A 19,059-nucleotide genomic window follows, 5' to 3' on the forward strand; every position below is an offset into this window, starting at 1 on the left:
GGCAATCTTGATTATATGCGACCCTTTGGGCTGCGAGCCTTTTTCACCTGTACGAACGGCTATTTGCACCGCGGCATGTTTGCAATGTACAAGCAGTCACAGCGTAGGGCAGCCTCAGGTTAAATAGCTGCTTTCTGTCCCACAAAATAAATAACCTAATGTCTTCCATGCAGCTAGCACAAGGCATTAACAGAATTTCAGGTGTTACCCGTAAGTAATTTCACAATCTTTAGGCAGATCAGAAAAGCATAAGGCTGCAGGGAAGACGTGTGGGGTGTTTCCACGTATTTTTGCTCCAAGCGTAAAACAGCTCAAACAATTAAATGCAGTTTTAGCTGCTTCTAATCATCTCCTCAGCAAGCTGGCAAACGCTGCCCAAATGACAAGCTGTGTGCACCCAGCGGTGACAGGGCACCGTGCCTGTACCGCAAGCCAGTTCGAGACCAGCCAGGAGCCCAGGCATTATTTTGGGGCAAAAAGCACAGGGCTCTCCTTTCAGCCTGCCCACAGCACTACTGTTCGAACACTGTTTCAAGCCTTAGACACAATGGCCAAGAAAAGATCCACAGGAGTCACCTCGACTCAGACTCCAACGACGGAGCGGAAAAGCAGCAAACCACAAGAGCATGCAGGTGCACTGCTTTTCTTCCTCAGTTTCTGGCAGCGCACCCTCATGTGTCTGTGACCCCAGCTGTTCCAGAGATTAAGATATTTCCTTGGACACATAATTAGGTCAAGTGAGGATTGTTTAAAGTAAATCAGCAGGTTGACACTTTCCTTCTTAAATGCATAAGGCTTCAACGTCCAGTTGAACTAGCCCGGTGCCTAAGCATTTTCTTTCGGAGGGATCTGTCCCTGGATCGTAGACAACTGTGTTAAACCTGACCCCCAGGGAGAGGGAGGCTCTATCAGGTTTTCGCATGAGAAATGAGGCCAACAGAGAAGATGCAGATTTGCCTTTGGGGGGTGGCCCAGTGTTGGCACAAGTGATTAAACCAGCCCAAGAAAAGCTCATTTCTGTTCAAAACTGTGGGTAACAGTGACTGCCGGGCAGAAAAATATGTGGCTGTGCTCAAGACCTGCATGGACTAGATTAGCCTGTGTTTGTCACTCAGTCCTGGGATATATTTTTCTCGTGTAGCCTGCCTGAGATGTAGAAGTCGTTTGTCAAATTCTCTGACTTTGGGGAGAAAAGAAATAAGGGGTGGGGGGGGGAGGAACCAATTACACAGGTACTGGTCTGTTGACATTTAAAATGAAACAATGATGAGCATAAAAAAAAAAAAGGTTAAAAAAAATCCTGGGCCAGCAACCCAAAGGACCAAAGACAAATCACAAAATAGGATGCAACTAATTAGGCTGAAATGCCAACAATGTTCAGTATATCGTTCAAAGTATCCGCCGTGTCAGACTGCTACCGTGACCCCCAGTTCGAATATGCCAAGGGGAAATGTAGAAAAGGACTGAATCGGATAAGTTAAATACAAATATTTTAAAATGACATTTTAATTTCTACCTCACCGTTTTAACATTTTCAAAATTGTTAAATAAGCATGTCGCCTATTCTCAGAGCAGGCCAAATGTCAGGTGTTTGTATGTATTATTCAGCTGAACATTTTAAGTACATAATCCTTCTCATTGCTAAACAGGTGGTATTATATTAAGAGGTTATTTTCTTAAAAGGAACAGTGAATAGAAAACTGCTGATACTATAAAATGTTATATTCTTGAATGTGGAGCCAGTGCTAGTATGGAACTGAACAAAGGTTTGCAGGGAGGATGGGGGGAGCAGGTAGCCACAACTCTCTGCTGTACCTATGACTTCTAAAGCACGTCTCAGGGCACTGAGACGCAGTCTCGGAAGTCACCTACCACAATTTAAATTAAGTCACCAATGCTAAACCACTCTCTAAAAAATTGGGCTCCAGAAGTTTTAAGATGAGCATGTCAAGGCTAAAACCTAAAAGTCAAACATGGTTTTTAATATTTGGCCTTTAAACAGTCCAGGCCGAGAAGAGCACCCTCTGCCCATCTTGAACACACAGAAATGTTCCTCTTCATCGCTTAGGAAGTGTCTTAAGTCAAACGAAGTGATTTTATACCAGGATAAAAATACTCACCTTGGAAAGGATATTAGTTGAGCTATTCATAGAACTAAACATAGCTGAAAAACAAACTTCTGTAGGCAAATGAGTCTTGTGTAAGCTCTACACAGCAGAGTACATCTTTACTGCGTCTCATCCATGATACTGAGTATTTTGCAGGACTTAACAATAAAAAACAGGTAACATCTAAAAGGAAAAGGTTTGCAACCAAGTTTGTAGCCTATGTTGTACCTTTCTTTTTTTGCTGTGCGTTGGGTTTTGTTGCTGTTTTGTTCCCATGTTTCAGTGGCAATTATTTGAGGGAAGAAGTAGACCTGAAAAAAGAAAATTAGTGGAGCAGTATGCTGTCAGGAACCTGGCCCTTCAACTTTCAGGAGAAATGTGAAATAGGCAGCCACAGAAAGGAAATTGTATACGGCCCATAGGATATTCCACATGTGCTTCCCAAACTTTGCTTTTAGAACTAGCACTTGTTTATGTTTCATACAGAATTTGTAACACAATTGACAGCCTCTGGGGTTTTAAAGCTTAAGAAGCTGCTAGCATTTTTTCTGACTGATGAAAATCTGCAGACTGACTCTACTTTGCTTTATCTGAATACCAGCAAACCCACAACATCACTTCAGGCATTGCTTTGGGGTTTTTTTTGTTGTTGTTGTTGTTGTTATCGCTTGTCACATCAAATAAAAATCTAAATCTATGAATTTGATAAAGTTACTTTTCCTTTTGTGAACATGAGGTTAACACACAGTGAGTTCTGGAAAAATTAAATGCTTTGTCCATCATTCAGGTATGGCTGCAGCTGCACGGTGTAAAAGTGTCTTGCAAAAGCAATGTTCTCAGCTGCTTTTGAAGCACAAACAACCAAGAAGCTACTAATGAACAGGAGCGTTTATGACTTCTCGTAAACAAGTCCCCAACAAGACACTGCTTTGAGTTAGGTTTTTCCCTCAAATGCCACAATTCTTAATAACATGCCAGCTTTCATACTCAGGGTGCTACCACGTGACTGGTACACCAAAGCCCTCGGAAAGAATTAATTTTTCACAGACACTTGGTATAGTTGTATCAACAGGAACAGAGTCCTGCTGTAACACCTGTGGAAAGTTTGCCAACTTAGACTAACTTGTCTTATTACCTCCTCTTTTTCGATCCTTTCCCATGCTTCGGTTTGAAAGAACTTACTGAACTGAAACATCCATAGAAAGCAAGCTGCAACCACACTCTCAGTGCCCTGAGATAACAAACTAAGGAAAGCAGGCAAACTTCACCTGAAAGACTTGATCTTCATACTTGCTCACTCCTGCAAAAAATTAAAGGCTTCTACATTTTTAGGATGTCCTCCATCAGCTCACAATCTGGACCTATGACAAGAGGTTCATTGTCACAGCCGTCTGTTTTCAGAGCTGAATAAACGTGTGGGAATGTCGACTGGCAAAATGAAGAAACGGCTGCAAGATGTGCTATGCTTAATCTAGCAGTGAAGATCCCTGCGCTGCCAGCCTTCACAGCTTGGATCACTCTGCTAGCTACAGCAAGCTAGTACAAGTCTAATAGCAAGTGTTAAAATCACACCTTCATTGTTTTGCTTGAACACAATTTGTAATTTTTTCATCAGTTGTGGACCGAGTATATCAATATTGAAACCACGGTCTCTACGGTTTGTCTGCATAAGATACCAAAATGCTGTTAATTTAGAAGAGTGAATCACAGATCAAATTATACTCCACAGACATTTAATGTAAAACCCTAACTGAACTATAGTTATACACTTGCATAAAATGACACAGCAAGGCAACTATATTAAAAAGCTAAGCCGTATCTGATAACAAATGCATGATGTGTTATTGGTTTATGTGTTACTGAGCCTGCCTAAGTTACGAATAAACCGTCTCTTCGTCTTCATTCCTGATCACCGCCGAAGCCCGGAGGTGCTTTCTGCATCAGCCCCTGCCCACCAGCAGCGGGAAGGGGGAAGGACGGCAGCCCACCAGAGGGGCCGGCGACCGACAGAGCTGCGCAGGCCAAGGGTGCCCTGGGTGCAGGCGGGGCTGCCGGCGGGGCGCGAGGAAGGACGAGCGGGCGGTGTCCAGAGCAGGCTGGCACGCTGGGGGTGGAAAAGGTGAGGTCCCAGCGATCCCACCCTTCAGTCGGATCCCATCACAGGTATTACAGGAGGTCGGGCATCCCTCTTCCCTCGCTAGCAGTACCCTCGAGACCTCTCTGATACTTATACTTGGCCTAACAGTACAAAAATACCTGGTAATATATATATATTTTTTTTTTCTAATATCCGGTGTTAAAGGTTCAAACCATTGCACCCATCAGTCGTTACTACTGTACCTTCTGCTTGCATTTTGCCCTTAATATCTCAATTTCTTAATCTATAAAATGAGATAATACACCTACTTTTTTGGTAAGAACTTGAAGATCTACTGACCAAAACCAGCTGTTTAACAAATAGGCATGATTAGCTAAGATTTTTAGAAGAAGCAAAATACCATTGGAATTATAAAGGACATCAGCACTTAACTTTTGTACTGTATGAACAGCAATTAATAAGAAAACATATTCAGCTTTCTCTATATTTGAGAAACTGGAATGATCATTCAATGGAGAAAAAATTCCAACATAATACAGTATCATTTTAACCCGTATGCCTGATAAGTATGAAAATGCTATTCAGATCAACCCATCAAACAAGAACCTGCACCACCCAAGGAATTTTGATATCGTAAAGTTTTATTTTATAGTTCAGTGTTGGGCACTTTATGGTAATGTGGAGTTCACCAAAAACTTCTACTGACGCCACAAACTTGGAAGAAAAAAACCCCAACAAAACAAAACAAAACACACCACACACACACATCACAGCTCGTTTACTACATCTACACAGTGCACTACTGACAGTAGTCTACGGTCTGAATTACAGTTCTTGAGATGACTTCGAACAGTAGTCCAGTGGGTGCAAAAGCATGGAGTAAATTCTTAGATTTGGTTCTAGTTTTACTAAAGGTCAGTAACTAACTAAATTTTTAAAACTGTTAGCATAATGCTGTTTGTTGTTGTTTTTTTTTTAAATCTCTGAAATTATTAAAATTATCAATAAAACCTCAAAATGTCCTGTACTTCATGCCTTTCCTACAAGTATTAAAGGCTCACAACAAGGAGATTATCAGGAATGGTTTTCAAAGGTCACTGAAAAAACATTCTGAAAAAAAATTAGAAGCATTGGGATACATAACGTTGCTTTGCTCTGTGTTGAGACATTTCTCCTTGTATCTGACACAGATCTAAAAACAACAAACACAAATTGTCAGTTGGCTAAACATGTAAGCATTTTAAATTTCTCTTCCTCCTCAAAAATCATGAAGTAACAGACGTGATGTGCTTGTGCGTAAGCTGCACCAAGACTACCTGTTCCACAGTGCTTTATTGCCTCATTCAAGTATATTAATTTAAAGAAGTTCTCAAGGGAAAACCAAAGGTTAAAACAAAATGTACATCAATATACAAAGAAATTAATTTACAAAAAATTAAAAGGATACTGGCAACATTAGTAGATATTTTAAGTAATGACTTACAACAATTAGGGACGTCACAAACTAAATTCTTAATACATATGGTCATTACCATGAACCTTCACCTCATTGGTGGTACTGAAAAGCAGTGCTTAACTCCTCATCTTTTCATCAATGATAAATAAATGATCAAATGATAAACTAAACATCATAAATTCTAATATTAAACTTTACTTCAATTTAACTGGGTTATAGTTTCAAGAATTACCTAGAACTACTGGTATGCGAACATTGGCTTAGGCCTGATTATTTCCACAGAATGTGACATCCATAATCATTCCCAGTCATTGGAAATATACATTTGCCTCATTAGAATATATTCTTTATGTTTTTATCATACAACCATATTTCAAAGCTACATGTAATTTTACACATTTTTGAAAAATACCATTTCAAGGATCTGCTTGAAAAGCAGATGTGCACTACTAAATTACTTTGAAACAAGGAGAAATATTGCACAAAATTCACTGATGATTTGAAAGTCAACTCATTTCTCCCCCACAACCAAGTAGCTCCCTTATTTTTAACAGAAACAGAATGTCAATTCACACAGAACCGTAACAAATGGCAACGTACTTGAACTCAACTTATTTTTCAAATGTTAATACTGTTACAAGACTCTAAATACAAATGTGATTAGTATTGACCTAAGTAATAGTACAAATTAATTTGAGTACCCTTTACTACAGTAAACCTTGGAGTAACTTCCAACTGTGTTACCTGCTTCATACTCCAACCCAGAAGAGAACAGCAACGGCCCTGCCAACTACACGGATGGTAGATGGCCTTCTAGACTGAGGTGGCTGTGGATTCACCAGGCAACTCTATTTAGAAGAAGTTTAGCAACTTCCAGGAAAGACCTATCAAGTACTTTCAATTGGCCACTGACTAAAACTGTAAAACAGACATTACAAAGCAAATTAAGGAAGGTTTTGTACAAAAAAACATACCATCCCTTTTCCATTCCTTTATTTTCAACCACCCTGAAGATCATGAATTCTAGACCAGCTGTGGTCCATGCCCTTGGGGTGAAGTTGAGGACACGTTCTATTCAGCCCAGATTCTGTTAACAGGTAAACAACGCTTGGCAAAGACATACACATCTAATAGCAGCAAAGAAGTTACTGAAGACAAGTCACATCACCATTCATACTGTTTTTGCTGGTGCATTTATTTCTACATTCATTCTCCAAAGATTTACCGCGATATCGTGGGAACAGACAGCCTTCACCATCCTGAGCTTTGCAATAAGGAAGCTGCTTGCCTCAGACATAATTTTATTAGCTACATTTGTTTAGCCTGAAATTTCAGGCTGCTGGGAACATGCTGGCTGGAGTCTCACAGGACCTGGACGAGAGCCTGGCACTAAGAGAGAAGATGCTAACTCCCTTGGAAATAAAGACCGCCCTTGACCTCTGCCTGCGCAGTCAGGGAGGTCAGTGGTTACGGGGCTCCCTTCTGCAGGACAGGGTACTACAGTCAGCATTACACAGGAGGTGCATCTGCAAACAGGCCTCATGCTGGCACTTCGATTATTGCATGAAATGTTTCTTCAATTAATTACATGCATAGAGAAAAGATTTTGGATGCTCCTAGCAATTCCATTAGCTGCACCAATGAAAGATTGTTCTGTAGGGCTGAATACGATTGATTGTAGGTGGAGAAATAGAAGCTGTTTTAAAAACCTGGCTTAACTGTTCTTTTGCCTAGACTTTACATGGTTTACAAGAACACAAGGTTGTAACTAGCTCATTCTAAAACCTGAAAAGACATCAAAAACAGATTTTTGAGATCTAAAAACACTCCTCTAATAGATTGGGTGGGATTTTCAAAAGCACTCAGCATGTGTCTAAAACTCCAGCTGAAGTCTGTTTTACAATGCCTGAGACGGGACTTCAGCCGGTGCTGAGGAATTCTGATGACCCCACCCAAACAGCAGCAGTATCACTGAAATGCTAAATGACAATGAAGGGTTCAGTCAACAAGTTCTATGACAACTTCTACAACTACATTTTTCCTTCAGAACAAGTCTATTTTTCAGAGCTACACGATGCCCGAATATGTGGGATGGAAGAGCAAACCACTGCCTACTCTACACAGACTGCCCTCTGCATGCTTAGAGGGTGGGTAGGGCTCACCTTTGCATCCGCAGTACTGTCCTTCCCTGAATATCTGCACTGTTTTTCACATGTTGCATCTCTATACACATGCATGGGAAGGCTTTGACTGGGACAACATATTATCCATTCTGCAAATCCCACAGGGGATTAATTCCATAGGCAATATTACTTTTGCCTACATGGCTGGGTTGGAATCACTACAACTGAGCTAGAACATTAAACAATATGCTGAAATCTGGACTTCCTCAAAGTTATCATCCCTCCTGAGGACTCCCAGGCTCTGCTTTGTTACCCCACTGGAACAATGCAGGAATCCCTTTCTCTTTCTAGTGCCCTTACTTATTTCCTCCCAAACCAGATGAGCGATACGGCTCATTTCAGGCAGACATCTATGCAAAACGAACTTGAAGATACTAAATTCAAGTCCTAGTTTGACTGTCTATGTGAGAAATTTGTTCCTAAGTGTAAGTAACAGATTACAAAGCTTAATCAAATAACCTGATATCTCCCTTAGACAGGAGAAATGGGAAGATCCTGAAGAAAAGAGATGTCTCTGAAGAAGACCACAGGAGCTCTGACTAAGCAGAATTCAGTTCTCACCAGTAGCTGGTGATGAATGTTGATGATTTTCGAAGACATTAGAAGGATTTCCACAAATAAAAAGCATACAAGTATACAACTTGTAAAAAGTACTGGACCTGGACAATTTATCTTAATATAGAACCCAATGTGGTAATAAAATACTGTATATGTAGCCAATAAACAGTTTTATATTATCACAAGGACAGAAAACAGCAGTGTTGAACCCGAAATATCAGTTTGGACTCTTATCTATTTGGTAATTGGTAATTGTGTTTAAATAAGGCACAAATATTAGCCTTTTTAAAAGATCACAGATAGTAAGTGGAAAAGATTCTGTAATATTACAGATTTAAAAATGTACCTACAGTTAAATTCAACATAGATATAAGACCAAGTTATTTTTGAACACATGTAAGGTTCAAAACCAAAAAAGACACACTATTTAATGACTGTAAGCACTCTATGGGCTTTATAAATAGTAAGGAAAGAACGCAGCATAAGCACAGTAACTAGCATTTTGATGGCAACTGAAATAAAAATAATTCTAAGTTGAATTTTACCTTCCATCTTTTAGCTTAGCTGTTTACTTCTTTTCAGCCTGCATTTTCACTCAATGAAACAGTGAATTATTACCACAATGCATCGATTTTGAAAGATTCCACTATCAAACTTTCAATTTTATGACCCTTATAATAACTATAAGAACATTAGCAGCCTCACACGGCTTCCATATTTTTCCCACAAAGGTGAGAATGGGACAATCTACCTGATAATAGGAGTTCAGTGCCTAACTCTCATGTAAAGCCAGTAAGATTTATTCCATCAGAGAAGCATTTCTGAAAACCGTTTTCTGGCAGCATTCCTGGACTTATGTGTTTGATGGTTTTGAAAGTAATGATAGCCATAATTTCTGAATTTTTTCTATTTTTCCCCTTAGGACATTAATACTGTTTATTATCTTTAATACACGAAGAAAATAAAACATCATCTTAGATGGAACCGTGGACAGAAACACCATGTCAGATGCAGAGGAAAAGGAAAGGTGAATCTTGAAATTCTCATCAACAAAATTCAAGGACATAAACGAGAACAAGTGAGAAGCACTACAAACACACAGACCTTTGTGTTGCCTGTCTTCTTAGACACACTTAGCAGCACTACCTTTGGGTAATGTTTAGTACTAGCAAAGGAGAAGAATGCGCTCTACTGAGTCATTAATACCGCCTCTAAACAAGTATGCGTGAGGTCGCCCTGCAGCTTTCTCATCTGAACAGCACCTGAGCCACCTGGTCTGACCCACCTGGAAAGGTTATAGCTAAGATTTTAAATAATTGTTATGATACTTTTGATTTTAATAGTGCAAAATATTTTGCCAAATAACATCTTCATGTTATTAAAAAAAAAAAAAAAAAATCCCCTTCCAGGTTACATACCATGTTGATACACAAGAGGAAACCAACAGATAGATAAATACTTCCGAGTACAGACCTCTGGACATACCACCTCTAACTCTGGAATACTGAGATTCTGCAGCAATGCAGAATGCAGATGCCCTCAGGAATGGTCATGCTCTAAGCAGACTGAAATATCTGCTTACAGATATTTCTGTAAGATTTGCACTTTTACAACCTTTTATCTTCATTGCCCTGATTAAAAAATATAATTCTGGAGGCTCATCCTCAATGACAAGTACTGGCCCTGGCCACCTCATTCTGGAACAAGCTGAAACTTTTGCATTAACAAAACCAAGGTCTCACTCTACTCCATCTCTTTGGTAAAGCATCAAGCATTGCCTCTGTAATGATATGGATTCATTCCCTTAGGTCAGCTGCCTTGTAATAAAGCAGCCAAAAAAACCCTTTCCATTTGTGTTGGCTAGAAGGAAAATTCATTCATAAATCTCAATGTGGCAACTGATACGAAACTTTGCTAGAAACTACTATTAAGATATTAAAGCACAATCTGATCCAAATACTGACCTCATGAATGTGCTCACTCAGGCCTATACTGAGATTAAGACTAACCATTCATGCCAAAGAGGGAAAGAAAGAAAAAAGGCTTCTGACATGAGTTTAGAAGAGCAGAAGCACATTCTTCTCAGGCACAGTTCATTTTATACCCATGTGTTACTTCTGCCAACTGCATCACAAATATCCTTCAAAGTTGAAAATTCCAATCTGCTGAAACTTACTTCATGCCTTTCCTGTCCTGAGCTATTGTGGAGGACAATGCATGTATGGTAAGGTGGAGAGGTGGAAAAAGAAAAGGGGAGGAAATTAAAAAATAAAAAGAAAATGAAAGAGCTGCTCCATGTAGCAGCAAGAATTTTCAAACTTTAAATATCCAAATATACCTCAGGAATGCTGCCAGAAGGAGGACAAATGCTTGTTCTAAATACAATATACATCAAGTCCATTTATTCTCCTTCACTGAGTTTAGAAAGAGATTTTTGGTTGTTCAACTTGGCTAAAATGAGAGTTGGATATATGCAGTCTCAAGCGGAATCTGTAATTTTAGTTTTCTAGTGTTACAAGTAACTTTCAGTCATGACTCCTTAATAATTTAACTAAATATGACTTCTAAGTAACAGTAATTCAATCTACCTTCAAAAAGGTAGCTACTAAAAATGGAAAGAAAATAGTTCAAAAGAGGCACAAATTAGTTTTCAAACACCATTAAACTGGAGAAAATAAAAACTAATAGAAATCCATCAATTCCACTTACACTTTCCTTTCTGAAAATTTTTAGGTAAAATAGTCTACCTAGGGAAACCGGATAATATGTCTTTAAAGTGTCTTAGTTGTAAACAGAAGTTAATAAATGTCACATTATAATTCAGCACTTCATGTACTTTACAGAAGAGAGAAAAGTATGCACTACCTTTTCGAAGTCTGGAAGACAGGGCCACAGTTTTAGTTTGGAGTAAATTCCAAGTTATATTCACAAGAAATTCCTTAATCTAAAAAAAGTTTCCCTTTCCCCTCACTTTGCTGAAGCAAATTCTTGCCATGGAAAATCATTATTGCTGTTTTGTAGATTTGCATTCATCTTCTAAGATAGTTAAACCACTTCTCAAAAGATTAAGGCAATTATTATTCATTACAAATATTAACATTTGTACATTTCAGACAAATCAGATTGCTCGGTTCATTTCATGCTTAATGGGATTAATATAGTACCTTCAAAACCTGGTCACCTGTTAGGTGATACCTTTCCTGCTGCTTAGAGGAAGCAAATGCTAGGAAGCACCATACACCTGCTGTATTTTTAACACAGAGACTAACTAGTACCTGATTTAAGAGTGCATTCATATATTTAGTTCCATTTTGTGGACCTAACTACAGCCAACAAACGAACTGGGTAAACATAGAAGCAGATGTCCCAATGGCAGAAAATGCATACTCAACTGACGAGAATTATTTTTATAACTGAAGATCTCTTATTCCTTTTTCACCTTTTGGTTATGTTACATGGAGTTATATGGAGTCCTGAGTAGTCTCCCTTTAACTTCTGATGGGAGTCAAGTTTCTCTTCTCATAGTTTTCTTACGTTTTATTTCCACTGCTACTGCTGGATAAGCTATCCTTTGAAATATTTAAACCATAGCGAAATGCAGAACTCAGTTTACATAATGACACCACTTCTTGAAGAAGCCCACCCTCTTCTGGAATTTCATTTCCTTCCTTCCCATCTTTCTCCCAAGGGACTAGAATGGATGGATGTTGAGCAAGACTTGCTGGGAGCTGATCTTCTGAGGTATTGCTTAGTGTTTCATTCCGCTTTGCATACTTATAGGAAGAATATCCTGCTTTGAAACTTTCTAGAGAAGCAAACTGGGCACTTGATTGTACTGGAGATTGGGATGTCATACTAGTTGTGTCCATCTTGTCAGTAATAAAGGTTTTGTCACTACTTTCTTCTTCCAGCCTTGAGAGAGATTCTCTATGACCACCAGAAGAAACTTGCTTCCTTGGCGATGGAGGGAGCTGCTTCCCATGGAGAACACTGTCATCCTGACCTAGGTTCCACTCTGCTTGATCATTAGCACTGCTGCAGAGCAGGGTAAGGTTGCTCTCACTAGGTGCATTTGACTTGTTCTGAAAGAAAGAACATGTGTTTATAGTTAATGTCACAAGAAACGTCTCTACACTGGTACTTTTGAAACAAAAATATTGTAATGGATTTTGTGTGTTCCTAAATCATGGATCCCCTTTGAGGTCAATGTTACAAAACAACAATCCCAGAAACAATGTTAGATCGAGTGTTTTTACACTTCCTCACCAGAACACTCTGTCTCTTATCCTAAGGATCGCCTTTTGTGCAGAGGAAGGATGTCTCCCCTGTCCATTCCGTCTTTGCACAAGCAGTTTTGACAGTGAACAAAGACACACTTTGCTGGTTTGTACCCATAATATGAGAAGGAGCTGGACTAAAACTAAAAACAGATGGCATTTCCGCTTTGCTTCAGTAATTAATTATACCAACTTTCAATATTAAATTTTTTTGGCTAAACAAACAAAAATGGGCATTTTATTACTGTGACCCCTGTGTGACACTCATAATATAAAATTTTACAAGCTTTTTAAACATTTGCATCAGAATTTGCTGTTCTAGTAACAAATCCTCTACTATAGGATCCCTTTCAGTGAAAGTAAATGCTGGACAGCTGATATGAGCTGGAATTCAAAAACACTACCATTTTTTGGCTAACATCACAGCAGTGACTTGGTGAGGGTTTTAAAGTTGTAGGCAAGCAGTTTGTTTACACTACAAGTCCTGCGTGATTCTACCTAAAAAGATCAAGAAGCCCTCTTAGAAAGCTCTGGAGTACTATTCTAGCAGTGTTTCAGGTGCAATTACCACACGGATCCCATGACTTAATCAAGATGGAAACATCACCATATCACTATGACTAGTTTAAGGATGCAAGGTGAAAATGGAAATAAATACCTTCTAAACCGCATTAAAAAAAGACTAAAACCAGCTCTGGGAATACCAGATTGAACAGCTAAATATAATATTAAACTATTTGATTACATAAATTATTACATTATTCACAGCTCTATATGTGGTTACTGTTACAAGGGAAAAATACTGTTCCAAGATGACTTGATAAACTGGACAAAGGTGTAACCAATCTCTTGGCTGGTGAAAAACCATCATGCAGTGGCCAGCATGGGCATACTCTTATGTAGCCCTAGGAAGACACACTAGCAATTCTAAGGACTATACTGCAGTGTCTCAGCTGCATGTTGTTGATTCCACAAGTACAGGATCCCACTATAAAGGGATTGGAGTTGTTTTTCAAAGGAAAGCAGAAGACTAACCGCAGTCTTGTAATCAATGTCATCCATTGACCTAAAGAAATCCAGGCTCTTTGCTCCCGAGAGCTTTCCTTGATCTGAACTGTGTGTGCTCAGCGTGTCCAAAATCTCCCCAAGCAAGTCCATTTCTCCTTGGTGCTGAGGAGTTATTCCAGTTTCACCAGAATCATCACTATCATAAAAGTAAGCAGAAGCTTCTTCACTGTCTTCTGATGATAACCTGAAAACAAAAACTTTTCCATCAGCTAGGAACATAAAAACCATTTTATTACAGCCACTTCTGAAAGTAAGTAGGAGAACACGTTCCAAGACTTTTGAAAGGGAACATAAACCCAGAATTTCCTTCTACTCAAGAACTTTCCTAAACATAGATGTCTGACATCTATGGAGATGCAGTTACCATTAGCTGGTTTTCCTTTCTCCTGGCTCTTCCCCAACCACTATAACTGTTATTTCAAGTCACCCTTAACATGACTTCCCAAATCTTCCCTCCAAATTTTACAGTTATTCCAAAATTGGTTCATCTTTTCCCTTGTCTACACCTTATATTTAGGTCAGTGTTGCTACACCTCTCTAGCTGACCTAGCCACATACATTGTCCTAGTGGCAAGACGCTCATACTGCAACTCTTCTTCTGTCATATGACCAGATTTACTGGAGTACTGCTCATCTGCAAGGAGAACTGGTGCTTTTGTCTCTTCTCTTTCATTCATTGCAATACCCTTATCTCTGACCCCCATACTACTGCAGTCTTTCCCTATCTCTGTCTATCCAGAATACTACTACAAAGGGTATTTTCATGGCTCACTGTTTTGATGATATCCTTTGAACACTTCAGTAGCTCCCTCTTCCCTACTGCATCTTGGCTTAAACTGCTTCACTTCGCTTTCAAGGTCCTTCATGGTTTACATCCATATGTTCATTATCAAAACTCGTCTCCTGAATTCAGAGAGGCTTAAGCTGCTCCTCAATGCAGCTTAAGCCTCAACTTACGATTTTCCTCTAATTCACACATAGCAAGACCTTGATATAAAACTCACAAGGCAATATTTCTCTTGCAGACCCTTCAGAAAACTTTCCATGGTCATGACCACAACACAAGACTTAAAAAATAGATTAGCTGAGGTCACTGCCCACCATGTTGACAAATATTATTTCGCTGCTTCTTTGTGTATGTAGTCTATCTTTTTATCTCAAGTCTGTGAAGACCGAGGATTATGTCAAGCTCTTCTAGGCACTATAAATAATGAAAAGATATAATAGCCTGTCCCTCTTTTTAAAAGCAGATTTAATCCTAAACTACTTGACATCATCTAGATCAAGAATCAAGCTAGCAGCCTGGACAGGAGAAAAATGTGTCATTTGAACTCAACTTTGCTCAAGAACGCTAGTTATCCTTTCTCCCATACATACACACACATCCAAACAGGCTTCTTACTTGCTTGTTCTCTCCATTTCATCATCATCGTCTTCATCCAAGGGAAAATCCTGGTTACTGAGACGCTGGTTGAAACGAGTCTGGAGGATAGAAAATTAACATTTTATTTTTTGTTTATTTTTTCTATTTCAGCATTACTTATTTGGAGACTAGCTGCCACTTTACTCATTAAGACTTCCTGAGCACTTGAGGAAAACCACATATCGATCGAGTCTTCTAAAGGTTGTTATAAGAGGATGTGAAGTCCTCAAGTGTCACCAATTAAAGAGGAAGAGAACCATTTTTCCTTATGGCCTATGGAGGGCCTTATTATTTATGCAAAGCCTGGAGTGCCTTATTATTTATGCAAAGCCTTGATTAGCATAAGACTGGCTGTTGGAGGAAAAGCATCACTCAAGTCTACTACCTACCCTTTCTTGCAAGTATATCACAAAAAGCACTGTGGTTTACTACTTTCTGATAGAAATATTTGCCAAGTTTTGGTTGATGTGGTCTGCTGAGCATGAAGAAAAATGGACTTTTGAGGTAGCAAATACAAAAGAAGTCAGGAGTCTCTTTACATAGCTATATATATGTTAGGGTGTTAAACAGAATTGTAGAGTGAGTACTATGCCAGCTTGAAAACTGTGCACTAAGAATGCCTTTGTGCAGGATAATTTACTGTAAATTACAGTTAACTCAAAGTTAGCATACACTCAGAGCATCCCATGGGGAGCTTGTGTAGAATAGCTGGTGTGCTGTAAATCCACACACTACCATACTGAGTACTCACTAACTTGTTATATCACATTATTTAGCAAACAGAACCAGGTTAAAGATTTCTACAATACTTGAAAAAAAATCTCTATCTTCATAGAACGGTTTGGGTTGGAAGAATCATAGAATGGGTTTTGGTTGCACCTTAAAGATCTTCTAGTTCCAACCCCCCCTGCCATGGGCAGGGACACCTTCCACTAGACCAGGTTGCTCAAAGCCCCATCCAGCCTGGCCTTGAACACTTCCAGGCATGGGGCATCCACAACTTCTCTGGGAGACCTGTTCCAGTGCCTCACCAACCTCATAGTGAAGAATTTCTTCCTTATATCTAATCTAAATCTACCCTCTTTCAGTTTAAAGCCATTCCTCCTTGTCCTATCACTACGTGCCCATGTAAAAAGTCCCTCTCCAGCTTTCCTGTAGGCCCTCTTCAGGTACTGGAAGGCTGCTATAAGGTCTGCCTGGAGCCTTCTCTTCTCCAAGCTGAACAATCCCAACCCCCTCAGCCTGTCTTCATGGGAGAGGTGTTCCATCCCTCTGATCATATTCGTCGCTCTCCTCTGGACTCATTCCAAGAGGTCCACATCCTTCTTATGTTGGGGGCCCCAGAGCTGAATGCGCTGCTCCAGGTGGGGTCTCACCAGAGCGGAGTAGAGGGGCAGAATCACCTCCCTCGACCTGCTGGTCACACTTCTTTTGATGCAGCCCAGGATACGGTTGGCTTTCTGGGCTGTAAGCACACACTGCCGGGTCACGTTGAGCTTCTCATCAACCAACACCCCCAGGTCCTTCTCCTCAGGGCTGCTCTCAATCCGTTCTCCACCCAGCCTGTATTTGTGCTTGGGATTGCTCCAACCCACGTGCAGGTCCTTGCACTTAGCCTTGTTGAACTTCGTGAGGTTCACACAGACCCACCTCAAGCCTGCCAAGGTCTCTCTGGATAGCATCCCTTCCCTCTGGTGTGTCAACCACACCACACAGCTTGGTGTCGTTGGCAAACTTGCTAAGGGTGCACTCAATCCCACTGTCCATGTCGCCGACAAAGATGTTAAACAGCACCGGTCCCAATACTGACCTCTGAGGAACGCCACTCATCACTGGTCTCCACTTGGACATCAAGCTGTTGACCACAACTCTTTGAGTGCGACCATCCAGCCAATTCCTTATCCACCTGGTGGTCCATCTGTCACATCCATGTCTCTCCGATTTAGAGACAAGGATGTCGTGACGGACAGCATCAAATGCTTTACACAAGTCCAGGTACATTTAAGTCAGCAATTTTAGTCACTTGTGCTTCACAAATTACTGTCTTGAGATCTGTGCATCTCTCAGACTTGTTTTGTATCGAAAACCTGCAAAGATTAACTATGCAGGCAATCAATCCACTGAAGAGATTCTGAACCTTGGAAAACTGGCCATAATTTAAAGACATATGGATAGAATTTGTGCAAAGGGAAAACAGTGTTAGCTAACTTTAAAGAAAATCATATGCAAGTAAAAAGAAGTGCTACTGCCCCCATCTCATCATGCAGTTCACCAAATGCCTAAACCTACAACAAGCCCCTGGAAGAAATATGGCCTTAATTTCAGACTACAAGGAGCTTGGAAATCTTGTACTGTGAGGATTTCAGTACGTCACCTATTACAGATGTTGTCAGTGTTCTACATGTACTAGGACACTCTCTGTAACTTTTTCCCCCCCCATTATTGTCAGGAATGTCTCAATGTTCACTCCTTATAGACTGACACATTTGTTCTTGTTCAACAAGACAGGATTTAATTAAAGCAGCAAGTTTTGATAACACTTTCCATAGTTCTTCATCCACACAGAGGAAATGTGGTTCTTAACATGTTAAACCAAATAGCAGTTGATAGAAAATGAGAGAATTATTAGACTATTAAAAACTATGAAAGAACCCAAACTAAGCTTCATACTGAGCAAAAGTTATAGGATGGAACACAGAGAAACAAACTATTGATATTTCTAACTCTTTCCCAGTTTTGTAAGTTCTTTGTGCCATTCCCATCAGTGTTGTAATCAATCATATCCCTGCTTGTAACTAAAGGGAGGTTAACTCTGTCTTAATTGATATTGTTAATTGGTTATCTTACTGATTACTGCCACAACTACAGTCACTGTTTTCAGTTTAAAAGTTGCTGCATTAAGTATTTATCTTCACTGGGACAATTAAAATACTTGATTTCTATAACACTGGTAATTCACTACTTCCCCAAGAAAATTCTGGCATGGCATTCATTGTAATTAAAGAGCTAATCCTGGAACTGACTCTTGGAGGGCAAAACCCTGTCTCTGTCTCCCTTTCTTGGAATTTGCATCAGAATTAGATGCTGCCATCACATTTACTTCTACTAACGCAAAGACAAGATTTTGCAGGAAAGAAGGTTCTTTAAAAATGTTGAGAAATTTCAGAAAACAAAACCAAAACCAACACATGTTCATCTGTAGATGGATTAACTCTGCCAATGGAATAAATTCCCATAAGATAACACTCACTTATTTGTTGAAATAATAAATAATGTTTCAAAGAGCATAGATGGCAAGTTTCAAAAAATAAAAAAATTTAAAAAAAAAAAAGAAAGAAAAAGAAAAAAGAAAGGTTGTGCCTTTGAGAAACAGGAACTGAATAAAATTAATTAGAATCAGCAAACACCACAGGCATAGCAGTGGCCCCTCAGAGCATTTACAAACAGTATTATGCAAGTGTGCTAGTGAAAGGAAGAATAACATCATATAAAGGAATATAACAGAGCATATGTTGATAAACTTAAAAAACAAAACAAAACCTTTTCATTCCTGATGGTCAGACTCTCTCCTTGAAAAAATATTTTAGTTACCAATTTAAATGTTTAGAGGTACAAAATTATACAGGAAGACTTTCAAGAACTAAACCAAATAAAATGGGATTTACATACAACAAAAAAAAAAAGCAAAAGGGGAAGGAAAGGAAAATATCTGGCTGTAAATAACAACATTCTCCAGAGTTTACAGCTCTGTGAGCTAGCCACGGAGACAACAAGCACCACATGTTTTTGAATAGGTGACTTTCCTCTAGGAGCTGTAATAAAAATGACTGCAAGGGAGGGGTATGTCCAGACTACTTTACAAAAAAAGAAAAAGAAAGAAAGAAACTC

The 19,059-nt window shown here is 39.4% G+C and overlaps 1 protein-coding gene across 4 annotated transcripts in view; it reads right to left on the reverse strand.

The window, feature by feature from the left end:
* Window positions 1–4,409: 4,409 nt before the first annotated feature.
* DENND1B (DENN domain containing 1B) overlaps window positions 4,410–19,059 on the reverse strand; it is a 170,181-nt gene continuing 155,531 nt past the window's right edge. For all 4 annotated transcript variants that reach the window (XM_075508168.1, XM_075508166.1, XM_075508165.1 and 1 more), the window contains 3 exons: window positions 15,151–15,230; window positions 13,716–13,932; window positions 4,410–12,485 (listed from right to left, as the gene is read on the reverse strand). In XM_075508168.1, coding sequence (XP_075364283.1) covers window positions 11,934–12,485; window positions 13,716–13,932; window positions 15,151–15,230 — 849 coding nt within the window. In that variant the 3' untranslated portion in view covers window positions 4,410–11,933. The remainder of the gene's footprint in view (window positions 12,486–13,715; window positions 13,933–15,150; window positions 15,231–19,059) is intronic.

The sequence above is a fragment of the Mycteria americana genome, chromosome 7, assembly GCF_035582795.1.
Source record: "Mycteria americana isolate JAX WOST 10 ecotype Jacksonville Zoo and Gardens chromosome 7, USCA_MyAme_1.0, whole genome shotgun sequence".
Classification (NCBI taxonomy): Eukaryota; Metazoa; Chordata; class Aves; order Ciconiiformes; family Ciconiidae; genus Mycteria; species Mycteria americana.